The 24239-nt window shown below is 42.9% G+C and overlaps 2 protein-coding genes across 3 annotated transcripts in view; both read right to left on the bottom strand.

Annotated features, from left to right (window-relative positions):
* The window catches only part of LOC131394552 (zinc finger protein 709-like), a 442972-nt gene that overhangs the window by 315578 nt on the left and 103155 nt on the right, over window positions 1-24239 (bottom strand). The gene's annotated exons all lie outside the window — the stretch shown is intronic.
* The window catches only part of LOC131394523 (zinc finger protein 709-like), a 226232-nt gene that overhangs the window by 45483 nt on the left and 156510 nt on the right, over window positions 1-24239 (bottom strand). The window contains exon 1 of one of the 2 annotated variants that reach the window (XM_058525884.1): window positions 16748-16874. The exons of the other annotated variant lie outside the window; for it this stretch is intronic. Within the exon in view, the coding sequence (XP_058381867.1) occupies window positions 16748-16777 (30 nt within the window). The 5' untranslated portion in view covers window positions 16778-16874. Of the gene's footprint in view, window positions 1-16747; window positions 16875-24239 lie in introns of those variants that run through there. 2 annotated transcript variants of the gene reach the window in all.

Below are 24239 nucleotides of genomic sequence, written 5' to 3' on the forward strand. Positions count from 1 at the left end.
TCCTCTCTCTTGCTACATGGGACGCTGCTCAATTTATGAAGTGCTCAATAAAGCTAATTAGACCTTTAAAATTTGCTCAGTTAATTTTTGTTATTCAACACTATTAAAAATAAAATGTTTTTTTATCATGAATTTTTTATTTTTAATATCAAGATTCAAAAATTCAGCACAAGATCTAAAAGTGTGTCTGAAGGCTGCTCCTACCATGTTTTCTAGCAGTGGCATCTAGATTCCCCATGCTCATGTAAATAAGAATGTAATTCATTTCTTGTAAGTCATTTTAGTATTTATGCAAAAGAAGCAATAATTGTACATATTTTTTTCTTCCCTTTGATATGCAAAGATCAACTGGTTTACACTGTGAAACGTACTTTGCTTTCTTGTTCATGTTTAAATAAATCCTGCACCTATTTTCACATCAACAGTGGTGTGTCACCAGCACATGTGATGGAGAACACTGGGGAGCTGCTGCTACTGTCCCTCACAAGGCCATCCCTGGTCAAAGACAGGACCTAATGGTCAGCAGGATGTCAAACTCCAGGCCATCATGCTAGAGGATGCCCTGGACAACAGTCGACCTCATCTTCACATTTTTATAAACTTTTAGCTCATTGTCAATGGTTTAGCTACCTGACAACAAGAACAGCATCAACTCCTTATTCAAGGTCACCCTTTTGGAAGAAAGCACACTGGGATAATCTTTCCCATAGTTACTCAATTAAAAAAGAAGCTCACACATGTCTCTGCACATAGTAAAAATCAAACTCAGAGCCTCACTTCACCCATCAGGCTGATAAATTAGTTAAAATTTCTGAAACACACACTGACACCTCAGTTAAAATCAAAAGCAGAGGGCTGGCCCTGTGATGTAGCAGTTAAGTGTGTGTGTTCCACCGCTGGCGGCCCGGGTTCGGATCCCGGGCGCGCACCGATGCACCGCTTGTCAAGCCATGCTGTGGCGGCGTCCCATATAAAGTGGAGGAAGATGGGCACGGATGTTAGCCCAGGGCCAGTCTTCCTCAGCAGGAAAAAAAAAAAAAGAGGAGGATTGGCATAGATGTTAGCTCAGGGCTGATCTTCCTCTCACACACACACGAAAACTCAAAAGCAGAGAAAATAAACAGGGGGTGGGGGAGGCAGGCTTTGGAGTGTCAAGACAGTGAGGGGCCCCTATGCTCCCATGCGAGGATGTGAACAGCTTATTTGAACAATCTCTGGACAGACATGGCAATGATCCCCAATATGCTACAGGCTAATACGACTGGAATACTATTCTGAAAAAGTATAACACTATACACTATAAAAATAATTATACACGTTAGTTATATAAAACATATTCTACTTATATATAATATATACTAATTACATATAATACTATAATATATGCTACCTATACTATATAAGGGTAATATACTGAATATCCACATATATAAATATATATATACCGTATTCTACATTCTTTCTATATACACACAGATACACACTATATGTAGCATTAGATAATTTTATACTATATTACCTAATACTACAGTACACAAATATTTATTTTAATATAGATTAAAAAAAGCCTTCAAAAATACTAATACACTGATTCCAACAATATATAAAATGACTAAAATACCATGACCACATGGAATTTAAACCAGGAAAGAAATGTTGGTTTTCTGTCTGAAAATAAATTAACAATAAGAAACCATTAATAGGGCCGGCCCCGTGGCTTAGCAGTTAAGTGCACGCGCTCCGCTGCTGGCGGCCCGGGTTCGGATCCCAGGCGCGCACCGAGGAACCGCTTCTCTGGCCATGCTGAGGCCCTGTCCCACATACAGCAACTAGAAGGATGTGCAACCATGACATACAACTATCTACTGGGGCTTTGGGGGAAAAATAAATAAATAAATAAAAATTAAAAAAAAAAAAAGAAACCATTAATAGAATCAATATAGAAAAGCACAGGATCATCTCCATAGATACAAACAAGTATTAGACCATGTTCAACACCTCTTCACAAGGAAAACACTCAATAAACTATGATAAACTCCCTCAGTAAACTACCTCAACCTGAAATAAAGCACCAATGAAAAACCCACAGCTGCCATCATTCTTGATGATGAAAGACTGAAGGCTTTCTCTCTAAGATCAGAGAGAAGACAGAGATGTCTGCTCTCACTAGTTTTACCCAACGTGGTAAGAAAGGTGCTACCAGGACAATTAGGGAAGAACATGACTGAAAAACCACAACAGATTTCAAAGACACATATACTTAGCCCCGCAGACAGACATACAAAGTCAACAAAGGCTTTCTCACTGGACACACATTTGCATATACCCACACACAGACACCCAAAGTCACAAACTCTCACAGACAACGGCCCAGAGACGCACAGCCCAGGCTCTGAAGAGGGGAGAGTCAGTGCCCACAATGGCAGCAGTGAGCTTCACGTTCTAGCCCCTCACGCTGCTATGATCACTTCCATAAACACGCCCCTCACCACATGCCCCTTCCTCACTTTGCTTTTACAGTGGAAGCTCAGTGTGGACAACAAAGGTCTGTGTCCTCACCCAGCTGCCCTGTCCTCCACTGTGGTCTCCATGGTCCAGGATCCATCAGCCCCTGAGGTCTCACCTGCAAGCAGACCTCTCGTGGGTCAGCACCATGAGCCATCCTTACTGAAGCCTTTATGACTGCCCCACCCTGGAACATTCCATGATAGTGGAATGGAGGCCTCTGGACCTCAGACCCCAGGTCTCCCAGCCACAGAGACACCACCTTGGGGACCCAGGAAAGTACTGGAAGTTGTTGCAGGAGCACATTGGTAGGAGGCTTGGCTCATTTCTGCCTGTTCCCTTCAAGAAACAGTGGGTGTGATCTCTGACAAAGCGGGGAGATGTCACCTGCACACTTCAGGAAAGGCGGAAAACCCCACAATTTCTCCCTACTTCCTTTGACGTGGTGGCCATTGCATTCAGGGACCCGTGTGAATGGGATCCCCCATGGAGGGGGCCCTGTGACTCTGGAGGGTCTGGCTGAGATTACCATTTCCCACAGGCCTCAGGGCTGGAACTCTGCAGGGTGGGTCCTGTTCCAAAGAAAGTAAGCACTGGCGGGGCGGCCCGGTGGCGCAAGCGGTTAAGTGCGCGTGCTCCGCTGCAGCGGCCCAGGGTTCGCTGGCCCGGATCCCGGGCGCGCACCGACGCACTGCTTGGCAAGCCATGCTGTGGCGGCGTCCCATATAAAGTGGAGGAAGATGGGCACAGATGTTAGCCCAGGGCCGTCTTCCTCAGCAAAAAAAGAGGAGGATTGGCGGATGTTAGCACAGGGCTGATCTCCTCACAAAAAAAAAAAAAAAACCTGATTAAAAAAAAAAAAAGAAGAAAGTAAGCACTGGCCTTGGTGGGTGGGCTCCAAACTCACCCTGGAGGCAGGTTCTGAGGTGAGGAAGCTGTGGTTTGTCAGCCCATGAGCGACTGAAACCGCATGGTGGAAAGTGCCAGAGATCTCAGGGAGAGTGATTTAGGTACAGCTGGGCACCTGAGGGACTCCCAGAGCTGGGATAAAGCAAGACAAATCTTTGACAATATTGGTGGTATTGAGACTACTGTTAAACTTTGCTTGTTGGTGCAGAGGTGATGTTTATGTGACAGTGGGAAGTATTGTGTTCCAGAGGCCTGTGCCTCATGACATGGGTTCTGGGTTCTGCATTGCCTCACATCACAGTCACCTAGGATTACAAATGTGAAAATACAGGGAATCTCATTTAAAATGGAGTCAGGAAGCCCTGAAGGGAAAACTCTCACCCACTGCTACTCACCATACCTTGCAGAACCCAAACAAGAAGAACTGTCCCTCCCATTCCCCAGCAGGAAGCAGCTTACTTTACAGACCCCAGCAGGAGGAAGGAAGCATTTCTCCTTGCCCAGCAACAGCTCAGCCAATGAGAAACCACCACATTCAGCCAACGAGAAATCACCACACTCAGCCACTGTCACCCCCCTGAACTCTCCTTCTCCTTCAATGGACTTCTGTTCTCAATGGGCTCTTCCAGGTTCCTCCTTTCCTCTATAACAGCAAGCTCATTTGTTCTGTTCTCCCTACCTGCCTATGGTTCACCATAATTTTCATGTCTTAATTTGTATTTCCTCTACTATTACCAAATAACACATTTTCCTGGTAAAATAACTGGCTCTTTCGATTTTAAGCTCAACATAACAGAAAATTTGCAGAGTGGGACAGATGTTGCACTGAAACATGTTTCCCAGCAAGGAGGTACCAAGTAGGCCTGAATTCAGAAACTTAAGAGCTGACAATGGCCTCAAGACCTGCTCTGGGAAGACATGATGTTGATGCCCAAGGATAAGAGGAGGATGCACCCAGGCAGATCCCACTGTGAGGATGTGTTAGATGCACCTTTATGTTTCAGACCACCGCATTCCCAGGATGTGACCCGAGAAACCTGGTGTCAACTCAGACGGATGTCAGGAGCCCTATCACTTTCTCACCAGTTATGTGAATGACATGAGGGCAGGTGTAGTCCCAGAGGGAGTTTTCTAACTTCAGATCAGGTACCAAGAAAAGTCTATAGTGGCCTCTATCCTTTTTCCCCACGCCTTACACTTTGTCCCTAAGAAGGAACCAAAAGTGGTGAAAGAACATGTTGCACACGTAGCAATCAAGTTCAGGACAGTTTCACATTCTCCTAGCATGTGAAGACATTTTTGTTGTCTTCTATCCATTGTTTTTAGCATATACACATACTAAGAGTAGTTGTGAGTGTTCCCAAATGCATAATTATGCCACCACCAGGATGGAGAACACTCTATCACCCCAAAGCTACACTCTCTTGGTGCTCATTTGTACTAAACCCTCTCATCCTTAAAAATGGATCTGTTTTAGGTTACTATACATTTCTCTTTTCCAGAAAGTCACATAAGTGACAAGAGAACCATTTTGCCGATGAGCCCCGTTTGGAAACTTTGATGCCACATTGTAAAGATGCATAATCATACAAACCTTGCAGTGTTCTTGCAAGGTTGAAATTTTTGACATTGCCCAGGAGAGGGGCACACAGTATGCCTTCAAATCTAAGAGATTCCACTGTTATGAGCTATGAGAATTTGGGTAAGACCCCATGCTTGTCTTTCTTCATTTGCATCACGGGAGGAAGGATGGGGGCAGGGGATAAAATGAGATACTAATAATTACAAAATCACATAATCTCTAGAATGCTAACAAAACATAAATTAGCACAAACAAAAGGGAACAAGTTTGGAATTCCATTCTTTTTTTTTTTTTTTGTGAGGAAGATCAGCCCTGAGCTAACACGCGTGCCAATCCTCCTCTTTTTGCTGAGGAAGATTGGCCCTGGGCTAACATCTGTGCCCATCTTCCTCCACTTTATATGGGCCACCGCCACAGCATGGCTTGACAAGCGGTGCATCGGTGCTCGCCAGGGATCCAAACCTGGGCCACCAGCAGTGGAGTACGTGCATTTAACCACTACGCCATGGGGCTGGCTCCGTGGAATTCCATTCTTGTTTAATGAAAAAAAAAAAGGTGTCATGTTTTACCCCATCTTCCATAACAGCTCCTGGAAATGTAAACATATGGAAATGATCCCTGAAAAGAGCAAAAATGGGCTTTGGGGACTTTGTGCATCACTGAAACAAAAGCCTCCCAGCTATCTCTCTTATAAAAAGGTACAGAAAATTTCCCAGTTTGAGGATGTCAAATTTACCTCCTTTGCCACCACATGGGATATTACTGAAAATGATACTGTGTGCTGCCTACAGGTCACTTCAATTACTCCTTGGACCATTATCCAGTAAACATTCATAGTCTTTTTAGTGGTTTAACCAGGAAATCTCATTGAACTTGCACAGACATCACTCTACTCATAGGAAACCCATGATGGGCTACAACTGTGCAGATGACCAGAACCTTCTTCAGACTGGGAGAAATTCGAAGGTTTCATGGGGAACAAATTGTGTCACTCAGTCTGAATAGCAGCAAAATTATATGCTTAATCAAAAGGCAATTTCGAATCCTTTCAACTGATGTTAAACAGAAACATAAATACCACAAATACCCACGGCCCAAAGCAATGGAAGTCTCGAGTTCCAGACACCCAAGTATCTGGATTATGATCAAATAGCACATGCAGGAAAAGGTTTAACCATGGCTAAAATGAAGATGAACTCTGTCTATGCCTTTATCTTTATGGGTAACCATTGCTGTTAATCCCAAGAAGGCAGGACTTCCGGTATAGCTGTCCATTTTTCACATCAACACCAGAGCAGTTTCTTCAACAGTGTTTAAGATGTATTAGATGGTGAGGAAACAGTGATCAATGATGACGTCCTCACTCACTGAGGCCCCTACCTACCATAGAGAAGATACACATCCATCAATGGATGAACAGATACAGAAGTTGTGATATATATATATACACACACATACCCATACATATATACACAATGGAGTATTATTTAGCCATAAAAACAAGGAAATCTTATCATTTGAGAAAACATGGATGAAACTTGAAGGCGTAATGCTAAGTGAAATAAGTCAGACAGAGGGACAAATAGTTTATGATCTCACTTATATGTGGAATCTAAAAAAAAACCAAACTCACAGAAAAATAGATCAGACTTGTGGTTACCAGAGGTGGGGGATGGGATGTGGGGGAAAGGCGCCATTGGAGGAAGGTGCTCAAAAGGTAGGAACTTCCAGTTATAAGATAAATAAGTACTAGGGATGTAACGTACAACATGAGAACTATAGCTAACACTGCTGTATGATACATAGGAAAGCTGTTAAGAGAGTAAATTCTAAGAGTTCTCATCACAAAGAGAAAATTTATTTTCTTTATTCTTTTCTTCTTTCTTTTCTTTTTATTGTATCTATATGAGAAGATGGATGTTAGCTGATCTACTGTGGTAATCATTTCACAATATGTGTAAATCAAACCATCATATTGTACATCTTAAATTTAAACAGTCATGCATGTCAATTTTTTCTCAATAAAACAGGAAAAAAGGAGTCAGACTTCTGGTCTCTGGTCTGTCATGCAAGGAGCTAAGAACCCAGATTCCAGTTCTCAAAAGAAAAAAACCAAGAAACTTGAAATCCACAATTCTTCCATCAGAGAATTGAGGTCACAGGGCAAACCGTTGTCTCCTCAACTAGAAAGAAGACACGAAAGTAGCAATTTTAAAAAATACCCAAAATATTCTGTTCTTAACAAGGCAGGTCCTAAAAACAATCTATTTCACAAGAGCATACCTGACTGAGATTTTCGTAGAGCCTACCTGACTAGTGGGCACTGAAATAGCCAACCTGAGCCGCTTCTAGCCTTTTCTGCTCTCAAAGGTGGGGCAATTTTGAGGATGATAGGCATTTTTCCCCTCCTGACACCAAATATTTGGTATCTGTTCCAATGGCACTTCTCCAACTCTACATCACCAAAGAGCTGTCCAACAGCTTAATTCAATTCCAATACAACTACCCAGAGTTCACGTCAGACTCCATAGGTTAAGAGCTCAGTCCCACAAAGTGCCCCTTCTTCAGATGCCAATAACAAATGGGGTGCCCAGGCCACCAACATTTCTACTCAGCCATCTACAAATTCATAGATTCTCTCAACACCTCATTTGGTAATTTACTGAAATGATTGACACCTCAGCATCTCTTTACTTACCACTATTGGTTTGCTATAAAGCATAGAACTCAGGAGCAGACAAAAGGTAGAGATGAATAGGGCAAAGTAGGGTGGTGGTATGGGTGAGGGGAGTGGAGGCGGAGGGGGCCGCAGAGATTCCACATCCTCTGTGGACACTCCACCCTCCCAGCACCTGGATGTGTTCTGCAACCGAGAAACTCTCTGAAATTTTTTTTTTTTTTTAAGATTTTATTTATTTATTTTTTTCCCCCAAAGCCCCAGTAGATAGTTGTCTGTCATGGCTGCACATCCTTCTAGTTGCTGTATGTGGGACACGGTCTCAGCATGACCAGAGGAGCGGTGCGTCGGTGCGCACCCGGGATCCAAACCCAGGCCACCAGCAGCAGAGCGCGCACACTTAACCACTAAGCCACGGGGCCGGCCCACTGAATTGTTTTTAAGAGTTCTGAAGGAGGTTTCATTACATGGGCACAATTTATTAAATCATTGGCTATTGCCCATTGGTGATTAACTCAGTCTCCACCCCCTTTCCTCTCCACAGATGCTGGGAGCTGGGGCTGAAAATTCCAAGGCTCTATTCACGACTTGGTATTTCTGGTGTCCAACCACCATCCTGAAGCTATCTAGGAGCTGGCCAAGAGTTGCCTCATTAAAACAAGACACTCTATCACCCTTATCATGCAAGGAATTCCAAGAGCTTCAAGAAGCTTTTGCTAGGAACTAAAGACAGAGACCAAGTATCTTTCTATTATATCATATAAGGTCAAGACCAGGGACACATGCTCACTAAAGAATGAGACCAAAACATCAGACTGGAGAATGCTTCCCCTCTGCCCACACCTACCTCTACATCAACTGGGCTCTCATTTAATATTAGTGGACTACACTGAACGAACTAGATGCTTTCCAGCAACATCAAGAAGACAAGGAAAGTCTCCTCGCACCACTCTTAGCCAGCGTTGTACTGGAATTCTTAGTGCAATTAGACGTGAAAAGGAAATAAAAGGTACATAGATTAGGAAGCAGGAAATAAAACTGCTCTTGTGGCACTAGATTCTCCATGGAGAAAATCTCAAAGAATCATCAATAACAAAGAAAACTGCTTGAACTAAGAAAAGTGTAGAGGAAGACTGAAAGATAAAATGCTAATATACAAAACCCAATTGCTTTCCTACAGATGCACACAAATATACTGAACACAGCTTTGACAAAGAACTAAAGGCAATTCAATGAGAAAACATAGTCTTTTTAATAAATAATGTGAGAAAAACTAGCCATCCACATGCAAAAAAAAAGTAATCTAGGCACAGACTCTACTTTGTCACAGAAATTAATTCAAAATGAATCCTAGATCTTAGCATAAAATGTAAAACTACAATGCTCCTAAAAGATAAAATAGGACAAAAGCTAGGTGACCTTGGGTTTCATGATTAATTTTCAGATACAACACCAAAAGAAAAATCCAAGGGAGAAAAAAAGTTTGCCTTCAATAGAATGAAAATCTTCCACTTCATGAAACATAGTGTTGAGAATAAAAGCACAAGCCACAAACTGGCAGAAAATCTTTGAAAATCACTTACCTAATAAAGGACTGGTACCCAAAAGAAAAAGAGACAAACAACTCAATTAAAAATGGGAAAAACATTTGAACACTTAAATCAGCAATGACATATAGCAGGTAAATTAGCACATGAAAACGTGCTCAAAATCATATGTCACCACAAAACTGCAAATAAAAGAAGAATGAAATATCGCCAGATACTTATTACAATAGCTGAAATTAAAAACACTGAGGGCCGGCCCCATGGCTTGGCGGTTAAGTGCGCGCACTCCGCTGCTGGCGGCCCGGGTTCAGATCCCGGGCGCGCACCGACACACTGCTTCTCCGGCCATGCTGAGGCCGCGTCCCACATACAGCAACTAGAAGGATGTGCAGCTATGACATACAACTATCTACTGGGGCTTTGGGAAAATAAATAAATAAATAAATAAAATTACAAAAACACTTAAAAATAAATAAAAAATAAAAACACTGAGAACAACAAACGATGGTGAGGATGGAGAGGAACAGGAACCCTCACTCATTGCTGGGGAATGGAAACTGGTATGCCTATTTGAAAAAAGGAAGTTTCTTAAAACTAACCCTACACTTACCATATGATGCAGCAATCATGTTTTTCAAACCTACCCAAATGAGGTGACAACTGATGTTCACAAAATCCCTGCACATGAATGTTTATAGGAGCTTTATGCATAATGGTCAAAACCTAGATGTAACCAAGATAATTTCAATAGCGGAATGGATAAACAATCACTAGTACATCCACTGGATGAAGTATTCTTCAGTGATGAATAGAAATGAGGTTACCAAGTGAAGAAGACATGGAGAAACTTTAAAATCATATTGCTAAGTGAAAGAAGCCAATATGACAAGGCTACATACCGTATGATTCCAAGTATATGATATTCTGGAAAAATGAAAGTATGTGACACTGAAAGATCATTGGTTGCCGGGGATTTGGGAGTGGGGTAGGGATGAATGAATAGGTGGAGCACAGTAGATTTTTAGGACAGAGCAAGTATTCCATATGATCCAGAAACAATGGAGACATGTCATTCGATATTGGCCAAAGCCCAGAGACTGTATAACACAGAGTCAACACTAATGTAAACTATGAACTTTCATGCATCAAATGTAACAAATGTAGCCCAGTAAATCAAGGTATAAAATATAGGGAGTGGAGGCAGAGGGGTTATGTGGGAAATCTCTGTACTTTCCCATCGAGGTTTCTGTAAACATAAAATGGCTCTTAAAAAGAGTCAAGTGTATTAGGGAAAAAAAAAAAAGATAAAGACTGATGCATTAATATTCACCCCTGTTGACTGACTGATGACAGAAACAGAACATCTTTCATTCAATTAATTATTTGAGACTTGGAAGAGAGGAGAAACTTCCACTGAATGCCTTGTTTAGAGCCCTGTACTGTATATTCTGAGAAGCGAAATGAGTGCCTTCATTACTATCAGTAGTGTCTGGAACTCCTATGTAGATAAAGAGTGTCCTGGCGAGGCTTGTTGTGTGGGCTTCGTATGTGTAGAGACAAGCGTGACTTTGATTTCTATTGTAGGTAACTACAAGAGGCAAGAGATTCCTGCAGTTCTTTTACCACAAAGGGGCAACTCTCAGGGAATCACCCACAGTCTGTAATGCCTACATCTGGAGCCCATTGTTGGTTGGTGCTAAGATGACTGCTGGATGTATGCTCAGTTATGATGACACTTGTGTCCGGTCCTGCATCAGAGATGTTCCATTTAAGACATAAAAAGCAGAAACTGACTGAGCTTCATCATGTATAAAGGTGGTGATGTCATCCCTAAAGTCTATGAACTCTCATTGCTTTTCATTCACAGAATCCTAAAGACATCCCCTGGGATCCTGGGGGTCTGGGAAAGGGATGACCTCCTTCATGGCATCATGGCACCTGGCAAGAGACTTGAGGACAGGGAAGACCAAACCCTCCTGCAGGTAGGATATCCCAGAAGGCCAGGTTTTGCTCCATCATGTCTCCAGGGGTTCTCAGTAGCCATGCTGAACTCTTGGAGTGTGATTCCCAGGTCCCAAGTCAAAATGGACTGCTCAATAGTTGGCCCCACACTCAGGGCCATCTATGTCAGGATCACCTTCTAAGTAGAAGTCATTGCAGCTCTAACGGTATATAGTGTGGGGCCTAGAGCAGGTTCTTGCATCAGAAGCCTATGGAAAACTTAAGGCCATGATGGGTCCCCCAGGTGGCATGACAGAAGATCACCTAAGCCTCTATAGTGAGGTATGCTCTGAGGGCACTAACAGAAGTGTTTCCTGTAAGACAATTTGAAGAGAGTCTCTAGACTTGGGTACAGGGGTGCCCACTCAAGGTGGCAAATTTACAAGTAACAGCACAAATGCGGTCAAGTAAAACTTGGAAACAACGAATATATCACCTCCCAAACATCAAGAAAACCTAGTAGATGTTGTGGGTGCTGAGGGGAACAACAGCTATTTCTTCAAGGTGTCAGAGAAGGAGCACGTATCAGAGTAGCAAATAATTTCCAGAAATGTAACAAAATTGGCAGGGCCTCATATTATATGCATATCAATGTCCCATCCACCTTTTGTGAGCTCCTTTTTTCAATATGTGTATGTCCTGAATGTCCTCAGAGGAGATGTCATTAATGTAACTTGGTACCTGGGTTCTTGGAGAAACCAGGATGCAGTTCGGATCCTGCTGCAATGACTGTGTGGGAGGGCACAGCTGTTGAAGATCCATGAGGAGAACCTAGTAAAGGTGCATCATGTCCCTTCAGAGGGGAAGGCCAAGTGCAGCTGAGAGGCTGGTGACATAGGCACTGACAGAACAGACTTAGTCATATTTGTGAGGGCTGGATATTTATCAATTGCTGATTGGTTCTAGTCAGTAATTTCCACACTGTTGGGGACTGGGTATAGATGTCTGTGTGGTGCAACCACAGCCTCAAGTTGAGGTAAACCACTCTGAGATGTCATTCATTCTTTCCAAGTTTAATAACAGGACAAATTGGGCTGTTAAAGGACGCATTGGAAACAATGAACTCTTCACTAACTTGGTTTTCTATACAGTTTTCAATCCTTCAAGGCCCTGTATAATCTACATTGGACCATACTAACTACTTTGTGGGGTTAGGTCATTTGAGTCCCAAGTTGTCAAGCCAATTTGCAAGTGGCAAAGACTTCATTTCATTGTAATTCTTGATCGTTGGATCAGAGCTTCCCAGCTCACTATGGGATATTTTACGACAATGGGTGTTATGACTATGGAGAATTTCGGCAAGACAGTGTTCTGATGGCTAAAGATGAAACATTTGTCCTCTATATTATATACATTAACAACTCTAATATCATCAGGGACACTTTACTTAAATTTATGAGGATCCCAAATATAACTGTAATTTGACACCTCATATTTATTAACTGCTTGAAGGTTTCTGAGTTGGTGCATTACATCAGATAACAAAATCAATTACAGAACCTGTGTTGTAGACGCACAAAGCCGAGCAATGTACCTCTATCTGTTTTTCTGTGTAAATTCTTTCAGAATACTCTGGATTTCCAATTGGGTCAAATTGTGGACTTTGTTTAAGTATTTTACCTATTGATCCCTTCCTCCTTATCTTTCTTGTTTTGTTTTCTTCATTATAGGATATACTTCAGGGGCCGGCCCTGGGGCTTAGCGGTTAAGTGCGCATGCTCTGCTACTGGCGGCCCTGGCCCGGGCGCACACCGACGCACCGCTTCTCCCGCCATGCTGAGGCCGCGTCCCACATACAGCAACTAGAAGGATGTGCAACTATGACATACAACTATCTACTGGGGCTTTGGGGGGAAAAAAGGAGGAGGATTGGCAATAGACGTTAGCTCAGAGCCGGTCTTCCTCAGCAAAAAGAGGAGGATTAGCATGGATGTTAGCTCAGGGCTGATCTCAGGTGAGGGAGTGCCTCTCTACCCTGCTATTTATAAATTTTTTTCCCACCCAAGAGCCTCAAAACAGTGCCATCAGAGTTAGGAGCCTCCCCCATGACAACTGGTTGCTTTATAAGGTTTAAACTCTTGGTCTTAAGTCAGGTTTGAACTAATACCTTATGCCTCAGGAGTGACATGGGTGTTGTCCCTTATAACCCCAAAGGTCAGGATCTTTGTCACAGTAGAGGCAGGGGCAGCAGCAGCAGAGGTACTTAAGGGTCCTGGTGAGCCCTCTGGTGTCGAGAGTGTGGACTCAGCCCACCACCTACTGCCTGCCTTCCCCCTCTCCTCTTTTTTTTAAAAGACTGCTCTTTCAGGAGTGACCATCTGATGGACCCAATTCCTGGTACAGTCCCTGTCTACACCCCCATCCCTGGGGTATGTCAGACCAACCCAGCCTGTGTCACAGCTTCACTCTAACACACAGACAAATCCCGGCACAGACACTGACCCAGGACTCGTTTAAGGAGGCCCCAATCCCATAGTCCTGCTCCCAAATGCCTATACATCCTTCGAACTGCCAACTCTGCTCAGCTGAACCTAGAACTGAGGCTTGGTGGGTGAACACTGCAACACGGGGCAGCACAGCTCACAGCACAGGCTCCCCAGCAAGCAGCAGCCCACAGTGCAGGCCGCCACCAGGCAGCAGAGCAGGTGAGCAAGTCAGAGCAGGAGAAGACAGACCCACAGCGGGGGGGGGGGGGGGGGGGGGGTCACGTCTGGACATGCTGATCAGGGCCCAACTATTTTGGTCACCTGCAGGCGGGGAGGGGTCTCTTGTTAAGACTGATACCAGGGTGGCGTGTACACACACATACTGAGTAAAAAAAGTATTAAGACACATAACAGAGGTCTGAGGGGGAGGGCAGGTCAGCCTCTCAAACAGCTCTGGAAGGGCTCAGAAAGCAAGGAATGGAGCCTGGCCTGGGTGTGCACTGGGTTTGGGGGTGGGGCCGGGGCAAGAGTTCTGCACACAGGCAGGGGCTTGTGTGGTGGAATCTCCTGCCTGCTCTAGAGGAGAGAACACCCAGGCTTTCTCATCAGCTTGTCCAGGTGGGGGCACAAGGGGAAGAGGGTGGGGTGAGGCTTAAGCTGTGAGCGTCATCCAAAATGTGGAGTCTGACTGCTCACTACAAGGACAAAGTGGGTAAGAAAAATATGCATTCTCAATTGATTTATATAAAGAAACACTAACAGGGGCTCAAAAATAATTGAAACTGTGTATTTGGGGTGACTTGAGTAACAGAGTTGGAGGGGAACACAAGATGTTGGCAGTGAGTCTTTTTAAGTTAGACTTTGCTGTCTTATAGATTTATTTCAAATAAACACAAATTTATATTCTTTAATTTTAACTCTTGTACATAGGACACCACTCTGTGTCAGGGCCCAAGTGCTAAGGGAAACTAGAGCCAAAGGGCTGCACTATTCAATCGATAAAGGAATCCAAAGGAAAGAAACACAAATACTGGAATCAGCACAGATAAGCAGCCTGCTTCCCACAGGACAGAAGGAAAGCCACACTCAGAAGCTTCCATATTCCTGACCCTCTTCGTTGAGACAGAACCCCTGGAGTGGGTCAGTCCCTGGTGGAGGAGGGTGGGGCACCTGAGCAGCCACAGGAGTGAACTCTGGGAGCTCCACACACCCTCCTCTCCCCAGGGAATAATGCAAATACTCCCTCTCTCAGGCTTCCCTTCTCACAAGGAGGAAAACTCAGCTGGACTCAGTTGAAGGTTCTGACCCAAACGAACTCCCAAATTAATGGACCCTAATCCAGGACACAGAACTCCTGATCTCACAGACTTTCTCAATGTAAACAAATTACACCCTGAGTGCATCTACACTGTGCATCCAAAACTCCCACTTACGTCTAGAAAGAGGCCCAAGTACCACAGTTACAACCTCAGAAAGGGCATCACCTCCCCACCCCGGGAGCACGTGCACCCCCAGCTTTCCAGGGCTCTGCAGCTCCTCTCAGTATCGAGGCTCCTTCCATGGGGGGTGTGAACAGTAGGACACCTGCAGGGGGAGGCTCCCCACGAAGAACAGAGGACCTTCAAGTCCTTCCCTTTGCAGGCCCAAGGGGGTTTTAGCTTAGTTTCACTGCCCTCAGGCCTCTGCCTCCACTGGCGATTTTTTGAACCACTATTGATATTTTAAATACACAAAGCTAGTGTTTGAAAGATCCAGCTAAAACACTCAAACCAGTCCTTATGTGGAAATGAGGGAAGAAAATTGTATGGCATTCTGCTGGCTCAATAAAAAATCCCACAAGAATGTACTACATTCTGGAAAAAAAAAGATGTTAATATAGGATTATTTCCATGACAGGCAATTGTTTTATAAACTATAAATCCTCCTTGAACACTTCAGGTCTGCAAGTATAAGCCCTGGAAATCCATTTGAAGTCACCCAAAATAAAAGACCTCAGAATACTACTACCCATGATGGGAGGAAAAAAGGGAAAGAAGAATTTAGTGCATGCAGTGTAAAACTGGAATATTTTATTCATTTATTTATTTTATTTACTTTTTTTGGTAATATTTTATTTTTCCTGAAATTCACCTCTTTCCTGCTTCTTTGGAAATAGTTTATATTGAGTTTCAAGTCGTACTGATTAAATAAATTTTTATTCATTCAAAAACTGAGACTAAAATAAATTGAATAAATTTTTTAAAGGTGAGTAACTCAGGTAGGGGCAGCGCTGACAGGACAGATCACCCAGGATATTTTCTCAAGAGGAACCTCCACCCCAAGGGCTTTCCATAAGATGTCTGTGCCCAAAAAGATCCTGGGGGGAGGGGCGCAAGGATTTCACACAACATAGTTCCAGGTGGTTATAGGCTGCTTTTCACTCATGTAAAATATCCACACACACAAAATAAATCTGATTTTTTAAAAACAGCCATCCACTGACTGTGAGAAAATGATAATTAAAATATTGAATCTGTTTCAAATCCAACAAGGAGGACAAATAGTTGACAATAATGCTGTGAATCAGAGGCAGGAAGTTGGCATTGGGGAATGTAGCAAGATTTTGGAAATTTAGGCATTTGTAGCCAGCCCTAGGAAGACCTAGACTGCGGGGACAATGTCGTGGATTTGAGACCCTGCTCATCAAATACATGGAAAACTCAGAAGAAAATGGGTGTCCCCTGGGGAGAAAGGAGGGACTGGGGACCCCACAGCCCACAGCTCCTCCCACGCACGAACCCTGGAGACCGAGTCACGATTGTCCCTGATGACCCTCCCCGTGGTCACCGCAGCATCTGGGGACACGCGGGGCTGCGGGCGCAGAGCTGCCCAGAGAGGCTCCGGGGCCGAAGTCGCCGCGCGCAGTGACCACAGGACGCCCGGGGTCCCGGCTGCCGGCCCGGCCCCCACGCTGCGGCCGAAGGGGTCTGAGGTCCGAGCGGCGGCCCCGCGGACTCGGGTCCGCAGACTCGGAGGTGACCGCGGGGAGGCCGGGACCCGCCACGGCCCGATCCGACCAGCCTCTCCTCCCCTTCCTCTCTCCCTGGGGTGGCACACTCACCATTTCTAGGTTTACTGGGTCCCCCGGCATCCTTCCTACAACTCCTGAGATCGGTACAGGTCACAATCCGACAGAATAGGCGGCAGAGCCACGTAGACCCTTTAATGGCGGGGAGACGCGATCCCCAGCCTGGCTGGAGAGAGCAGCAACTTCCGGGTCGGTTGGCGCGCTTCGCCCCACCCACCTGCCCCGGTGCGGCCTCTGATTGGACAGTTTGCAAGACTCGCCCTCTTGTGTCTGAGTGACAGTCCCCTGAGTTTAGGTGTCAGAGCAGAATGCCAGCCAGAACTCGTCCACTGCAGGGACATTTGCGTTGACAAGTAGTGTTGGGAGGCGAGTCCTGGAACTGTGATCCCTCTTTACAAATACACACAAAGGAAAGTCACCTCACCATAGGCAATAATCAGTCTCTCTCCGTTTTGATCTTCGTTGACAACTGACGTGTAACATAGTTTTGCCGAATAGATACACAGGCACAGATACCATGACCAGAGGGAACTAAGCAAAGAAAGGGGTACAGAGGATCTGAGAAAAACCAACATTATCTGTTGAGTGTTTGCAGAGGGAGAGTTTCAGGAAGAGCCTAACCGCAGAACGTTCCCACAAGCAAGCTAGCTGAAGCCAGTTCTAGCCGCCTCAAACTGCTCTTAAGTGAACTGAAGTGAAATGTCCCCATTATAATTTCATCAGTATTATAAATTCTCCTCCTCTGGGAGAAACCAAGCAGCCATTTCTGGATCATACAACATATGTAGTAGCATGTGTACGTTCTACCAATGAGACTTAAAGGAACATGACTGTTAGGAAATAAACCCTGATCTGCCTTTTCCTTAACTGAATATTCATGAACTGTACTATGACCTAACAATAAAAGAACTCCCCAAATCCTTGTTTGGGGAAAAAAATGCTTTGGGAGGGAGCTCCAGTGTTCTCCATCGCTTGTGCAATTAATAAACCTTCTTCACCTACTTCTGCCTTGGTTGTGCTTTTTGGCTCCACAATCACCAAGAAGTGAATCCATCAACTTCAGTTACAATATCAGGGATGCACTAGGTGGGCACCCTACCAACACTTCAGTCAGATTGAGAATAAAAGCATTGGGAGCAAAAACAAGCCATCATTTTAGAAGAAAACTGACTTCTGGGTATTCAGAATGGTTAACATTAGAAAATGCTTCTGACATTAAAATATTTGTATCCCTTGGAAAATGTAAGCAGAGACTTCCTTACTGGTGGTGAAAAATCACTCTTCATGGTCATGACCCACCCATTACTTGTGGTTACACTATTTAATCCACGCACAATGAGACTTACTAGAAAACTGGGTTTCATCATAATAATCATTCCATTGATTGGTGAGTCTATGATACTAGAGAATAACGCTCATTCTGACAATGTTGGAATCACTCTGTGACAGGCATCCTCTCCATTCAGTATGCACAGATACATATCTGATCATTTCCTCTCCCAATTCCCTGAGGAAATTCTTACCTTTGATATCATCTGTGTCAAACAGCCTCATCCAAGTTCCCCTGAACTTCAGCAATAACTCCACCATACCCGGGGATGGAAGCATCCCTGGAGGCCATCTGACAGATGGAAACTGAGGGGCAGAGCCAAAGAACCATGAGTGATCTCAAGGAAAACAGAAAAGCAAGGCCCAGTTTGCAACCAGGGCTCATCATACAATGGGGAACACTGCTGGGCAGTAGCATCATCGATCAGTCACCCATCCAATGTAAGAAGAAAAGGTCTGTGGATATTCAGCATCAAGCATTGAGAGATGGAGAAGATATTTCCATTTCACTATCTGTTTTTCTTCTTCCCTTTAAGAACTGTCTGGAAAATGATAGTCTAGTAGCAGGTTTCCTGGAAATCACTCTGATTTACTATGTCAGGAATGCCTCTGTTTTTCTTTTTATCTCCTAACTCCTCATCCTGACCTCAAATAAAGGACACACCGCCCTAAGAATGTGCATTCACCTGGAAAATGCATAAGTCTGGCTCCCCTCTCACACACTGTCAGAAACATGGTGCTGAGGAAACTACATTTCATCACTGCCCTTCCCCACCCTACTTTCATTTGCACCTGTGGGGATTGTACAGTTCCAGCAGTGGCCCCTTCTGGGCAGAAAATGCAGATGTGCTTCCTGAACTGATGAACTGATAAATTGTTCTGCTTCTCACGGGTAACATTAGGGACAGTCTGGCTGTGTCTTGAGGTCACATCATGGTGCTCTCAAAGGTCCTTTCATCACTGTGGTCGGTAAAATAGACATGATATCTGAAGGTTGTGTTTGGTCAGAGCACATTGTTCCTGTTTATCTCCATCATGGCAAACACAAGATCCAAAGTATACTTAGAGTTTTCATGCATCCACTTGAACTAGGGAAGCCCATGAGAACTCAAGAATATCCTACAAGGTGATCTTATAAGCCAAACAAAGAGCTCCCTTTAAGAAGCACAGGGAGTTATTTGTAGGTATATATAGAGATATTTTCCCCATGACCTTAAAAAATGACCCCAATTGAATGAGTTACCCAAGATTCAAGAAGCTGGTCTGTTGGAGGAGTCATAGAGAGGATGTGACCACTGGTTGACCCTCCAGCTGGACTCGGTTAATCAGAAGCTTCTTACCCACTTTCCTGTCCTTGGGATATACATTTCTCCCAATGTTCTGAACTAAGAGCCATTTCAAGCATGCAGCCTGGAGAGAATAACATGTTGTGGAGACCATCTGGACCGTAGACTTTACTGAACCCCATTAGAGCCTCTATGTAAACTTTTAAGATTCTGCTGGGCAGGTGCTGAGATCTACACATCTTGCCCCACCTAACACAAGCCTCATATATAAGTCCTCCTGCTTATTAAAACTGCCACCTACAAATCTGGGGTGATCTGCCTCTTTCTTTGGTCTCTTCTTCCCCTCCATGTACAGGAGCCAGTTTCAAATGTCACCTGGAGAACTCTCGAGGTTGCATTCCAACATGATCTTAGCTCCGAATGAAAATAAGAGAGCCATTGATCCTTCTTGTGCTGGGAAGCATGAAGTATATTTAAATGGCACAATCTCAAGGCACATGTTTGCACCTTTAAATCTATTTTTTCTTCATGGTCTGGCTGAACTACAACATGGTGTTTGAGGTAATAGTGGGAGGAAGGATTAACCAAGTTATTCTATCTAGTGGAGAAGGCATGAATTACCATAAACTAATTATCATGGTGTTTATTTAGTGAAGATTTCAAAATATGGGAAAATAAGTACCCATAGAAGAAATCAAAACAGTCATCACAGGACTCTGTTAAAAGCATTAGTTCTCAGTAGTACTCTCAGGCCAGTTGCAACCTTACATGTCAAGGAATGATTGACTCATCTGCAGTGCAAAATGTTGTAGATTCCACTGAGAGAAGTTGTGCTTTCTAAGTCATTGTAAAGATGATGATGATAATGACAGTGAGAATAGTAACAGGAATGCTAACACTAACAATAAAGGAACTTTAGGGAGGCTTACTAAGTGTCAGGCACTGCACTCAGCACCATAGGTTGATTGGGTCATGACTTTTCATCTTCACAGGCTTCTAACAGGGAAGCACTAGTATGATCCTATTTGATAAGAGAGGAAACTGAGACTTAGGGGAGCTAAGTGACTTGTCTGACTTTACACAGGCAGTCAGGAGGGTGCTCAGATTCATCACCAGGCCGCCTGACTCAGATCAAGCTTTGCCACTGAGCACACTTCACCGCTTATTATGAAATTAGGACAAATGGTTCATTAACTAGGACAGACCCTCTGTGCAAATCAGAAACAACTTTGTTCTTCCCCACTAGCCTTATTAAAATCCACACTATGGAGTAGATTGCCCTTGCCTTTGGTTGAAATCTGAAGAGAAGTGCCACAGTACTTTAGTCACTTGGTGCTAAAATCCTGTGATCACTCTCAGGCACAATGACTGCCAGGCCAGCCTAGTACTCAGAGAAGATGTTTGGGAGCAGAGCATGAAGAGGAAGTGGTGTGTGAGAGGCAGCCCATTGAAAGGAGGAGCCAATCCAAACAACAAACAAAAAGGTTTCTCTTCACACCTTGTATTTATCATTGCTTTCATCTATAACTTCATGTCAGAACACACAATGATTGATATGATGAATATGGTGGAAGAAGCAAATATTGTTATTGGAGATGATAGCATTGTTTATTTCACAAGCTAAAGATAAAATTACTGGAGAACTGCTACAAATGATGAAGGAGTCAATTTTCTAAACTTTGTATAAAGACGTACATTATACATAACAATGCATATTACTGAGTTAAAATCTCATGTCCTGCAAAATATATATGGCACTTGGAGGTTTAGGGCTAACACCATGAGTGAGATCTATGTGCAGACAACTCTGAGTGTCTCCTGATGAGGTGACAGAGGCATCATCCCCATGGAAACATAGTCAACTTTGGTGCATGGAAGACTCCTGAAGTCAAAGATTCAGCTCTCTCTACACACAGCCACATTTTTAAAGACATTTCCACTCAAATTTGCATCAAAATCTTTGTTTCTGTCTCATTATACAGTAATTCTAAAGCATATCTCTGAAAATAAGTCCAAAGGATATTCAGGAAATTATTGCAAATAATGAATGAGAAAGAACAAGTTTTACCAGATGGACCAATTACAAAAATTAATGCAGAATGATAATTTAATGGTCTGTTGTCACCATAAGAACTGACCAGTTGTCTGTCATGGGGGGGGTTTTCCCTCTCCAGGAACATTTGGAAACATTTGGAGGCATTGTTGGCTGTCAGACTGTGGGAGGCAGGGAGCACTGCTACAGACATCTAGGGATCCTCTGATGCACAAAATCATCCCCTTGACGAAGAGTGTTATCCTGCTGAAAATGTCAATAGAGTCAATGTTGAGAAACTGGACTAGTCAGATGAACCCTTGCTGGTCTATAAACAGACACAAGGATGTAACAAAATAGATGATGAATTGTGGCAGTCTATAACTCTCCTGTCTACTACATCCAAATAAATTCTATATGAAGTAAAGAGTTACACGTTAAAAAAAAAAATGAAAATACTGAAAGTAAACAGCAGAAAGTATTTCTGTATACTTAGGCGGTGGAAGTCATGACATCCCAAGAAAGATGAAAATAAATAGATTAAATAGATTTTATAAACTAAACTAAACTAAAAATAGATTTGATAAACTAAAAATGTAAATATCATTGATGATAATAAAAGATATAGAAACACCACCTGGGAAAATGTTTTCGATAATAATATAGAGAAAAAGATAATATTATTAACAGTTTAAATAGCTCTTAGCAATCAAAAAATATATATGTATATTGGGCCAGCCCCGTGGCTTAGCAGTTAAGTGCGCGTGCCCTGCTGCTGGCGGCCCGGGGTGCGGATCCCTGGCGCACACTGACGCACCACTTCTCCAGCCATGCTGAGGCCGCTTCCCACATACAGCAACTAGAAGGATGTGCAGCTATGACATACAACTATCTACTGGGGCTTTGGGGGAAAAAAATAAAAAAATAAAAAAATACAGAGCATTGCCTTTGTTATCAGGATAGTATTAAAAAAAATATATATATATGAATTTTCCAATAAGGATGTTTAAAGACCATGCACAAACCTTACAAGATTATAAATTATAAATGCATAACAAAATTATGAAAAGAGATTAACTTATTAGGCCTAAGATAAATAATGAAAACAGATGGACTTATTCATGTGCAAAATACATATGTTAATTTCCTAACACTTTGGGTGAGGCATATTCTGGTGGAAAAGGCCAAGTGGGTGCTTCTTGGTGGGTTCCCCAACAAAGGCAGTAACCCAGAAGTAACACCATATCCATGGAGGAACTGTAGATATAAGTTCTATCATCAAACACCTGAGTATATGGGGGCATTTTTTATCACCTTCATTAATTTGCATGTTTGTTTGTAGTTTTGTAAAACTATGGAGAGTGAGTTTAGAATACCACAAACTTAAAGACTTTGGGATGTCAATTATAGCTGTTTTCCAAATATGGAATCATTACTGGGGCATATGATCAAGACTTGTGTCATCTGGTGTGCAACTTCTTACACATTTTTACACGACAGAATACACATTCTTCTCAATCACACATGGACCTTTCTCTAGGGTAGATCAAATCCTCACTGTAAAAAACACCTTATAAATTGAAAATGCTAGGAAATTTGAAATTAAAACTTTAAAATGCAAAGTAACGGGCCGGCCCAGTGGCTTAGCGGTTAAGTGCATGCGCTCCGCTACTGGCGGCCCGGGTTCGGATCCCGGGCGCGCACTGACACACTGCTTCTCCAGCCATGCTGAGGCAGCATCCCACATACAGCAACTAGAAGGACGTGCAACTACGACATACAACTATCTACTGGGGCTTTGGGGAAAAAAAAGGAGGAGGATTGGCAATAGATGTTAGCTCAGAGCCGGTCTTCCTCAGCAAAAAAGAGGAGGATTAGCATGGGTGTTAGCTCAGGGCTGATCTTCCTCAAAAAAAAAATAAATAAATAAAATACAAAGTAAGATCTCTGACCAAAATGGAATGAAGTTAGAAATCAACATCTTGGGAAAATTCGGGTAAACTCACAAATATGAGGAAATTAAACAGGGCACTCCTGAATAACCAATGGGTGAAAGAAATCAATAAGAGAGTAAGAAAATATTTTTAATGAATAAAACTATGACTCAATATACCAAAATTTATGGCCTACATTGAAAAAGCTATATAGATAGAAATTATACACATTTATGCCTAAACTAACAAAGAAGAAATATCTCAAACCAATAACTTAAGGTTTTATCTCACACATTCGAAAGGAAGGGAACCAAACCAAAAGTAAAGAGAAAAGAAAAGAAAATTAGAGCAGAAATTAAGAAAATAGAGAATAGAAAAACCATAAAGAAAATCAATGAAACCAAAAGTAGGTTCCATGAACAGATAAACAAGATTGACAACAGAGAACTAATAGACAGTTTAGCTAGATTGACCTAAGAAGAAGTGAGCCACTTCAAATTCCTAGAATCAGAATGAGAGGGGACATTACTACTGAGATTATAGAAATAAAAAGGAGTATAAAGGAATTCAATAAACAATTGCATGCAAACAAACTAGATAACATAGATGAAAAGGACAAATTCCTAGAAATACACAAACTACCAAAAGTGACTCAAGAATAAACAAAAAACCTGAACAGTGGTTGAATTAGTAAACAAAAAACTACATATAAAGCAAATCTTAGGCCCAGAGGGTTTCACAGCAGAATTCTCCAAAACATTCAATTAAGATTTAACAGTGATTCTTCACAAAGTCTCCCCCAAAACAGAATCAACACAACACTTCAAACACATTGATGAAGGTAGTTTCATCCTGATACTAAAATCAGACAAAAGTATCACCAAAAAAACCCTGCAGACCTATTTCTTTTGTGAATATGGATCCCCCCGCCAAAAAAAACTCAA

This window comes from Diceros bicornis, chromosome 30 (genome assembly GCF_020826845.1).
Source record: "Diceros bicornis minor isolate mBicDic1 chromosome 30, mDicBic1.mat.cur, whole genome shotgun sequence".
NCBI classification, from domain to species: Eukaryota; Metazoa; Chordata; class Mammalia; order Perissodactyla; family Rhinocerotidae; genus Diceros; species Diceros bicornis.